The following is a 9,559-nucleotide window of genomic DNA, read 5'->3' on the forward strand; positions in this document are numbered from 1 at the left end:
GCCTTCATCCCCTTCCTAAGGCTGCCTCTTTGGAGACTTTAGAGTGACCAACTCATTCCCATTTGCCCAGGACTTTCCCAGTTTTAACACTGAAAGTCCCATACTCCAGGAAATCCTTTAGTCCCAGGAAAACCGGGATGGTTGGTCACTGTGCTTTCCAACCCCAGGGACTCAGAACTCAGACTGCTGTGTTGGAACCCTACCCATTAGCAGGGTGAGTGTGGGGCAAAATGGGGATAAGGTGTCAGGAGTCCTGTGGTTCTTAGAGAAGGTTCAAGTCCAGGATAGGTCAAGAGATACTGGGGAGGGGATATTTCTTCGAGAGGCTGGAAGAGCAAGGAGCCAAATCAGCCTGAAAGCAGATACCACACAGCAATGGTGGCTGCCCATTCTTTGAGGAACCCTGGAGGAATCCCCAAAGCAGAGAAGTACCCCTCTGCTGCCCTGAACAAAGCCAGATGAGCAGGCCTCTTATGAAGTCACCATAATAGAATCCCCTTTCAAGCAAACACAACCACCTCTCCCCAACTAGGCACGAGCAAAGAATTCTCAGAGCAAATAATTCTTGTTAGGAAGTATGATTGTGTCAAGTTAATTGGCTCTGAGCCGTGATCCCCCTCCACTTGTGTCCTCTTAAATTCTAGCCCAGTGCTTCCACCTCTCATAATCAAGCCTTGGATGAACACAACTGAAATCTCTCCCACCAAAACGGCCTCTGGATGGTATCTCCCCCGCCAGGTGCTAGAATAGTGCTTGGGTTGGGGCGCCTCGGTGGCTCAGTTGGTTAAGCGGCCGACTTCGGCTCAGGTCATGATCTTGTGGTCCGTGAGTTCAAGCCCCGCGTCGGGCTCTGTGCTGACAGCTCAGAGCCTGGAGCCTGTTTCAGATTCTGTGTCTCCCTCCTTCTCTGACCCTCCCCTGTTCATGCTCTCTCTCTCTCTCTCTCTCTCTGTCTCAAAAATAAATAAATGTTAAAAAAAAATTAAAAAAAAAAAAAAGAATAGTGCTTGGGCATTAGGGTCGATCACCTGGAGGGCTTAATGAAATACTAATGGCTGAGCCCCCGCTGTTGCACTTTCTGATTGAAAAGGTATAGGGTGGGGCCTGAGAATGTATATTTGCAACAAGTCCCTGCTGGTTCAGGGACTACACTTGGGAGAACCACAGTCCCAGGAACTCTGTATTTTGTGAAATAAGCAGCAGTGTACTCATACTCATCTCTTCCCACTATGGGAATCATGATTATGTAGGACAGTTGCAGATAAAAAATCAGTTTATTTAACACCCTTTATGTACCAGGCACTTTGTAGGTATTTTCTCACACTTTTACTTCCACTCCTCACAAAAGCCCTGTGGGGTAGGGACTGCCCCCATTTTACAGATGAGGGAACTGAGGCAGATGACCCAAGGTGACCCAGCTAGCAATGGCAGACTTCATTCTGATATATTCAAGGAGCCTGCTCAATAAACAAAAAGAATTTGGGAAAGCCCTGTAGAAAGGAGGTGTGTTTCAACACCTCCTATACAGGTGTGAATGTTGTTGAGCAAGACCATAAGGCAGCAAGAATCATTTATCCTGGCAAATGGTTCTCCCAGGCAAGGCATTCTGGAAGGCTTAAAAGTCCCCCACAGATCCATATTTCAATGAGCTGAGAGTCCCAGGCAAGGCTAGGGAGGAAGCAGCCAGGGGCAGCTGCCAGGACCTTAGAGAACCAAAAGACCTTGATTCTTACACAAGAAGTAGGGAATTACGGCCTTCTTTGGGGGGCAGTAACTCTTGGTGGGAAAACTGCATAAATTCACATGGGGAAAGGCTCATTACAATACCCAGTGCTGGAACAGAAAAAGAGCATGGCCAAGGTAGCAGCTCCCTGGGTGCTTGCTGACGCCTCATCAGCAGGACAGTCAGCAGTGGGAAGATGTGATGTTATGAACCCTGCCAACTCCAAGCAGGAGCTGGTGAGGGACTTCCCAAATGCAAACCCCAGTGAATCTTCTGGCAGTTGGAGGAGTTGAGACTATTGGGCAAAGGAGAGGTCAGAATGTGCACCAAATGACAGAAAACAAGGCATGAGTGGCTGAGGCTAGAAGAAACAGGGTAAGAGCTGGGCTCAGGAAGATGTGAGCCTCTATCAAGGTGAAGGGTGGGACTCAGGCCTCATTCATCATCGTGGCCCTGTTCCTGAGCATAGAGCTCTGGTTGGTGAATGAGTCCCTCGGGGCCAAGCAGCAGAGCAAGGCCCATATGCTCCCTGTGGGGTCTGTCATAGTCTGAAAACCTAACTTTTGTACAGTTCCCTCCTTAGCCTTGGTGGATTTTATTTTTCCTTACTGCTCCCAGAGGAAGCCATCTGCTTTAAAACCAAAGAAAGGTTGTTTCAGTGGTCATGGGGCTCCTTTCTGTCATCCGGTCTCTGTGGCAAAAGGAATGACAACCAGGGGTGTCTTTAATTATGGTTTTAGAGTACAAGGTCTCAAAATATGCAGTGAACTGTGGGATACACACATGGCCTTGTCCTATGAGGGACAGGTCCTCTGTCATCTGGCCTGAGGTAGATGCTGGGGCCCAAGTCCTAGCACGCCAGAGCCCTTTGAGGGGTCCTGGAGAGGGTGCGGTCTTCTAGTCTGAATTTGGGGCAGGGTCCAGTTGGGGTGGCTCAGATGACATGGGGGAAAACGCAAGGGTAGAGACAGAAGGCCAGGAGCTCTTGGAGCGGTGCTTGGAGGGCGACTGACAGACGGGAGGCCTGTGGTGCCCGGCTCAGCATGGGAAAATGGTTGCGGGAACCCAGTTGTCAGATGTGGCACCCGGATTCCTCCTCGCTGATTCTGCTGAGAAGGGAAAGGAAGGGGCACCTGTAGATACTCCTTTTCAGTGGACTTCAGTGTTAAGGGACTTCCCAAATGCAAACCCCGGGGAATCTTCTAGCAGTTGGAGGAGTTGAGACTACTGGGCAAAGGAGAGGTCATTCCCGCCCATTCCCACCCATTCCCGCCCATTCCTGCCCCCACTATCTGTCTGAGGCAGAAGGGAGCAGGGCCCACTGTGGAAATGCCAGCCATTTCTCCTGCTGCCCCCTCAGCATGACAGTGGGCAGGTTCCCTTACCAGGGCGAGGTGCAGAAGGCAAGAGTGGAGCTCCCGGGCTGCATCAGGCTGGGAGCCGCCTCTCAGAGTCTCCTGGAACACAGCAGCTGCCTCTTCAAAACGCTTTGGTCCCAGAGGGATTAGAAAGAGCAAAGCTTAGGTATCAAGGGGGTAAATGAAATTAAAACTGCCCCTTTCTCAAACTCACCTAGGCCTCTTGTACCACTAAGACTGTGACACTGTGGTACTAGGAGCTTTCCTAGAAAATGCAGTGTAAACCCAATCCCCACCCCATCCCACCCAAATTCCTCCTTTGCTTCCAATCTCAGACCCATTACCTGCAGTCCCATCAAGGCCTTGCCCAGGCGGAAGAGGCCTCGGGGCCAGCCAGGTTGCAGAGTAAGGGCCACCTGGGCATCAGCCAGGGCCCACATTGGTTGACCCAGCCGTTCATGGCAGAAAGAGCGGTTTCCAAATAACCTGATAAAGACAAAGTGGCCAAAAGTCTGGATCCTCAACACTTTGCCTTGTCCTGACCTCCGAGCACAGAGGCTAAGCCCCTACTCACCGATGATCCCGAGGGTTGAGCTTCAAGGCCTCGGTAAAAAGAAACACAGCCTTGTGGTAGAAACCATTTTGGGCCAAGGTGGTACCCAGCTCTGGGGAGGAGAGAAGGCAGGAAGGTTCAGATGGGGCTAACCCAGAGAGGGGAGGGTGAGGAGGGGAAAAGAAGGAGAGAGATAATCTCACTTGCCAGCTCCTGGCTCTGCTGTAAGGCAGCTGCCGGTAGTCCTGGAGATGCCTAAGGATGGGAAGCAAAGTCAAGTGGGACTTGAGACCTCAGCCTCCCCAAATCTTTCTCCTTTGTTCAAACAATAAATATTGCAGTCAGCATCACCCAATTTATGTAATTTTTATGACAGTTCTGCAAGATGGTATCAGCCCTACCTTCCTGCAGAGGAAACTAGGGTCAGGGTGTCGGTGATGGAACTGGACCCCAGGTCTCTTGATTCTAGAGCCAGAGAAGTCCTTCTACTGGTCACCTCACCTCTGCCTTAGGGGTCTGCCTGGGCCTTTCTTCTATTGGAGGGCTCCCTTCCTCCTGGCCCATCTTCTCTTGGGGGCCCAGACTTTTGCCTCGGGGCTCCTGGCTCAGTCCCTTGTCTCTGCGGGCACTGGGGGGCCAATCCCCAACCTTGCGCAAAGCCAGAGACACGAAAGTGCTAGATAGATCCAGTAAGTCCTGTGAGCAGAAAGGAGAGTTAGGAGGGGATGGGATGAAGTATGTCCTGGAGTAGGTGGAGGGATAGGTGGGAGTGGGCAGAGACCAAGAAGGGAAGGAAGGGGGCTCTCACCTCTTCCTCACCACACTGTCCCTGAGCAGGGTTCCCAGGGCTAGATGGAGGGCTCCCATCTCTATCTGGGGTGGCCTTGAGCTGGAGAGAAGGCAGACAGGGATCACCCTGAGCTGCCTTTTCAGCTCCCACCCTCCTAGCACTGAGTGCTCCTCATTCCTGCCTATAGACACTCACCTTGGGCTCCCCACCCTCCTGCTCCAAGCGTTCCTGTCGCCTGCGATCCTTTTGACGCTGCAATGATAATGACGACGATGTATTATTTGAAAATTCTATGTTTTTTTTAATTTTTAAAATTTCTATTTTATTTTTGAGAGAGAGAGAGACAGAGCATGAGCAGGGAAGGGGCAGAGAGAGAGGGAGACACAGAATCCGAAGCAGGCTCCAGGCTCTGAGCTGTCAGCACAGAGCTGGATGCGGGGCTTGAACTCATGAACCGTGAGATCATGACCTGAGCTGAAGTCAGAGGCTTAACCCACTGAGCCACCCAGGTGCCCCTGAACCTTCTATGTAAATACACACACACACACACACACACACACGCACGCACGCACGCGCACGCACGCACGCACGCGCGCACGCAATTTGTATCTTGAAACCAATTCTTCACGTGTACAAGAGGTTATATGACATGTACTGGGTTAAGAGCTTTGCATACACTCTCATCTAATGGCTACAACTCCAGGAGGTAGGTTTTGTGTCATCCTCATTTTACAAGTGAGCAAGCAGACACGAGAGTCACCAGGCAGAGGTCTCACAGTAAGAAAGAGGCAGATTCCAACCCAGCCGGTACAGTGTGACTCCAGAACCACCACATCATAGGGCTTCCACGAGACCTTCCACCTCTGGGCTCTGAGCTCCTTGGCCCCCCTCTGGCAAGAGGGTCTACTACAGACCACCTTGGGTTCTTTCCTGTTCTCACAAAGCTTCCCTCTTTCCCTCTTCCAAATCCCTCCAGGTTCCCACTCCTTCTGCCTTCCAGCCACCTTCTTCTTGAGTCGTTTCTTCTCTGCTTTCTGTTTCAGGCGCTCCTCCTCAGCCACCAGCTCCTCAGCCAGGTGGTTGGCTTCCTGGAGAAGGAAAGGCAGGTGACGGGAAAAGAGAAAGAGAACAAGAAAACCAAAGGGAGGCCAGCAGTATGGAAGGAGCTTGAAAGGTCCAGATTAGGGGAAAATACATATATGGGAATATGGCAGTTGGAGGAGCCCTGGGGGAGGTGAAGCCCCTTGTTGACCGTCTCACCTCTTCAGTCAGCAGGAGCTTCTGGGGCATGGCCACCTCAAGTAGGCTGTCTGAGCCACCGGAGGCAGATGCAGAGGCAGAGGGGCTATGAGGGCAGGGCTCACAGGGCTCAAACCCTTGGGGAGGATACAGAAAGGACTTTCGGAGACCACAGTAAGTGCCCAGTCCCTCGGCCCCTTTGTCTCTGTCACTCTGTCCAGAGGTTTTAGCCTCATCACAGAAATGGTCCAGGAGGTAATCTGTCAGGAGGGATAAGGAAAAGGGAAAGAAAAAGGAACATGAGAGAGAGGAGTATCTGAGGGCCAGCCCTCCCCAGGGTACCAGCCTTGATCCCTGGGCCCGGCCCCTGCACGCCCCACCATGGTGCCACAGCTGCAGCCGCCTGCTGCTCCCATCCACATGGATCCGGTGCAGGCCCTGGGGATCACTCTCCACAAGCCGTCGAAGAAAATCCACTATGTCCTGGGAGGGGGAGGGGAGGGAGGCTGGTATTGGGGGGAGCTCTAGGAGAGAACGAGGGGCTTGGCTGGATTGACCCCTCCACCATGGCCACCACAAACCAGCCACCCAGCCTGGAGAACCTTATTGGCTGACCTCTCCCCACTCAGCACCTTAAGACACACTGCTCTGGTTTTCCTGGTATCACTACTCTCCTGCTTCCCAAGGGTTCTGTGAGGCCTTTCAGTCCAGCCTTCTCCATCATACAAGATCTCCTCCCCTTGACCTGCCACCACATCAGCCACACTGAGGCCCCAGAAACGGAACCCTCCTACCTGCTCTTCCAGCCATGTCCCTTGTCAAATCCCTGAATATGAGCAACCCCATATAACCTACTCGGGAGCTACCGCATGCCTGAATGAGAGCAGCAGTTCCTGGCTGGCCTCTCCCCTGCACTTCATTTGCTTCCCCTCAAACCAAGCTCTCAGCAGTTACTTCCCTACTCAGCAACTAACTTCCAGTAATTCCCCACTGTCAAGGCCATAGGCAGGACTGAGTCTAGCTCCTCAGCCTGAGATTCGGAGCCTTCTGCAACACTCCCTGGCTGACCTTCCCAATCTTCTCTGTAATTCTCCACTGCTTGGCTGCTTTCATCCCTCTGCTATCAGATCCCTTCCAGGATCTTCCTCCCAACTGTCCCCCGATCCTGGCTGTGAGCTTCTCATCACATCTTGTCTCACCTTCAAGGCCCAGTTCAAATTCCATCTGCCCTCAAAACCTTCCCAGACCTCTTCATCTCCAATAATCTCTGCCTTCACTCAACGAAGCTATACTCACATGCTCTGTGTTATACAATTTAGAACCTTATTATTCACTGCTTTTTATTGCTCTCTCAATTGGCAAGAAGCATGGAACTGGAAAGAACACTGTCATGAAATGAAACTGCTTGCATCTTAGTTCTGGCTCTGCACTGCCCGGTTGTTTGATTGTGAACAAGTCATATAACCTCTCTGAACCTTGGCTTCATCATTCACAAGATGAGAGAAGACTCTTCAAGACCTGGTCCGTTATGTTCTGGGGTTCTTGTGAGAATCATTTCCCCAGTTACTGTAAGCTTTAGGGGAGAACAGGAGTCATCTTGTTCCTGTGTGGCCTAATCAGGCCTAAACAGAGCACACCCCTGACTAGGTGGTGGCCCACTGACTGAGAAACTTAGAAGTTACGTGAAACTCCAATGTGCTAAACTAATGCATAGGAAGGACTCCAGATCACTGAGGTATAGTCAACTTTCTAAGCAGTTTTAGAGCCAGGGTTTCCATCAGAAGATTGTCCTGACTTCACAGCATCTTCATTTATGCTGCTGTGCACTTTTAGCAATACTTATTTTATTTTCAAACTCAATTGCCTGGTGGGTTTGTTTCAACTTCTAACTGGCCCACTCTAGCCATCTTTAAAAACAAAAAATGATTACCTTGATCTTCTATTTCTCCCCAAAGCACAGTCTATGCTACTCTCTTAATTCACATTGCTGAACACAATCTAGCAACTCAGTCCTCCATGAATCATCTCCTACCTTCTTGTCCTACCTCAACCTACAGTGGCCAGTGGTCTCCTCTGAAGTTCCTACAACACACCAAGTGTGCTCTCATCTCAGGCTTTTGTACTTGTTACTTCCTCTCCCTGGAATGCTCTTTCCCCAGTGAATGGCTCACCCCTTCAGATCTCTTCTTAAACCTTTTCCAGGAGGCCTTCTCTGACCACTTCCTTTAAAAAGAGAAGCTCTCAACTCCACTCAGCACCCCCTGTCCTTCTTGCTTTATTTTTCTTGGCACTTTTCATATTTGGCATACTATATTGTTTATTTGTTGATTGGTTGCCTCCACTAGATGCTTCTAATTCATTGAAAAAAAGGAATTTTGTCTGTTTGGTTTACTGCTGTCTTTCCAGTGCCTACAACAGTGCCTGGTATACAGCTGGTGTTCAATATGTGTGCTGAATGAGCAAAGCAGAGAGACTGGTGAGGAGACTATTCTAATAGAGATGCAGTCAGAAGCTGGGTCTGAAGAACCTTTGTGGCCCAGTGAGTTTGGACTTCGTCTTGTCAGTGATGGGAGTGGAGTGCTCAAGTGAAACAGCACTGGAGAAGATGAGTCTAGGGGTGGAATGTTTAGTTAGCAGGCCATAGGCCATAGAGAATGAGTTCTTGAACTAAGGCCATGGCAGTGGGAGCAGGAATGGAAACGATGCGCTTGAGTCAAGAGACACTTCCAAAGTGGATTTTAGTGATTTCATGTGTGAGGTAAAGGAAAGGGAGGATTATGTACAATGATTCTCAGATTTATGCTGTAAGCAACTGGATGTCAGTTCGTGTTGCTAACCAAAATTAAGATTAGAGGAAAAGGAACCAATTTGCAAAGATGATGAGTTAACTTCTAGACTTGTTGAGTTTGAGGTTTTGGAGAGCCCCAGGAAGCAACTGGAGACACAGATTCTCAGGGCTCCTAAATCTGATCCTGTCCTTCCCTCAATAACCCTATCACCTACTTGAGGACACCCAAGCCCCTGTGCCAGACAAAGCCTTTCAAGCCTCTCTCTTCCTTCTTTCCCACTGCATTTCTTACGGTTCCAACCAAACCACTCAAGTCCCACTTCGGTGAGGTCCTCTAAACTTTTCCTTGCCTCGGCGTCTTTGCTCACACTCCTCCCTCCGTTCGTAATATCTTATCCTAAGGAACTACCACCCACTTCCCAAATCCTCAACTCAGAAACCGTTGTCAACTCAATCCCGCCCACGTCCAGCACTTATCTAGGCAGCGTGGTTCCCGGGGCCCCACGCCCTCCATTTGTCACGCGCTCCTCCAGGCTCCACGGAGCCCTCAGAGCCCAGGGCATCGCCCGGCATAGACGGGGCTCAGCACAGCTGGTTGGAAAGAGGCGTGACCAAGATAAACCCGACGAGGAAGAGCTAGGAGTCCCTTTTACCTCTGCGCCGTAGTCTTCAGGACCGAATTCCTTGCAGAGTTTGGGGACAGCAGCGACCTCCAGCGGACAGCCAGACCGCAGAGGACAGTCTATGGTAAAGGAAAGCAACGGCGCGTCACGGTGTTCAGGTTGGATGGGCCGGAGCCCTACGCCCACCGCGTGAAGCCCAAGACCCTACTGAAAACAGACCCAAGTGGGGCTGCCCTACCCTCCTGGACCCTCTCCTGTCTTGTCACACCTGCTTACCTAGCTTTATCCGCCCCACAGCCTTCGGAATCGGCGCCATCTCTCAACAACAGTAACCCGAAAGTGAAAGGTGATCTGGTACTTGATATCCGCCGAAGGGCGGAGTAGGACAGAGTAAACTGCCATCTTTGTTACGGGCAGAAGCCTCCGATTACGGAGCGCGAGAGAGTCCAAGACGGTCCCGGCGGCTCCCGGGCGAGAAATGACGG

At 51.0% G+C, this 9,559-nt stretch overlaps 1 protein-coding gene across 4 annotated transcripts; it reads right to left on the bottom strand.

The window, feature by feature from the left end:
* Positions 1–1,255: 1,255 nt before the first annotated feature.
* Positions 1,256–9,463, bottom strand: TTC31 (tetratricopeptide repeat domain 31). 4 transcript variants are annotated; one of them, XM_040458474.1, is made up of 13 exons: positions 9,351–9,463; positions 9,105–9,193; positions 6,044–6,146; positions 5,685–5,923; positions 5,429–5,512; positions 4,620–4,676; positions 4,443–4,523; positions 4,136–4,330; positions 3,838–3,889; positions 3,656–3,746; positions 3,426–3,567; positions 3,109–3,210; positions 1,256–2,829 (listed from the first exon to the last, which is right to left on the bottom strand). In XM_040458474.1, the coding sequence occupies exons 1-13, from the start codon at positions 9,388–9,390 to the stop codon at positions 2,539–2,541; spliced, it is 1,566 nt and encodes a 521-aa protein (XP_040314408.1). In that variant the 5' UTR covers positions 9,391–9,463; the 3' UTR covers positions 1,256–2,538. The 4 variants fall into 4 exon arrangements, with proteins under 4 accessions (XP_040314408.1, XP_040314407.1, XP_040314410.1 ...); XM_040458473.1 differs by having other exon boundaries at positions 1,256–2,832; XM_040458476.1 differs by lacking the exon at positions 6,044–6,146 and having other exon boundaries at positions 1,256–2,832; positions 9,351–9,375.
* Positions 9,464–9,559: the final 96 nt, after the last annotated feature.

The sequence above is a fragment of the Herpailurus yagouaroundi genome, unplaced genomic scaffold (assembly GCF_014898765.1).
Source record: "Herpailurus yagouaroundi ecotype Mexico unplaced genomic scaffold, PumYag 221, whole genome shotgun sequence".
NCBI classification, from domain to species: domain Eukaryota; kingdom Metazoa; phylum Chordata; class Mammalia; order Carnivora; family Felidae; genus Herpailurus; species Herpailurus yagouaroundi.

Bases quoted from the DNA above. Each gene is read 5' to 3' on its own strand.
- TTC31 (XM_040458473.1), bottom strand. From the start codon at position 9,390: ATGGCGCCGATTCCGAAGGCTGTGGGGCGGATAAAGCTAG. The intron at 5,924-6,043 runs GTGGGGCGTGCA...CCCTCCTGACAG, and splicing joins GCTGCAGCTGTGGCACCATG to ATTACCTCCTGGACCATTTC. The intron at 2,833-3,108 runs GTAAGGGAACCT...TTCCCTTCTCAG, and splicing joins GCCTTCTGCACCTCGCCCTG to CAGAATCAGCGAGGAGGAAT.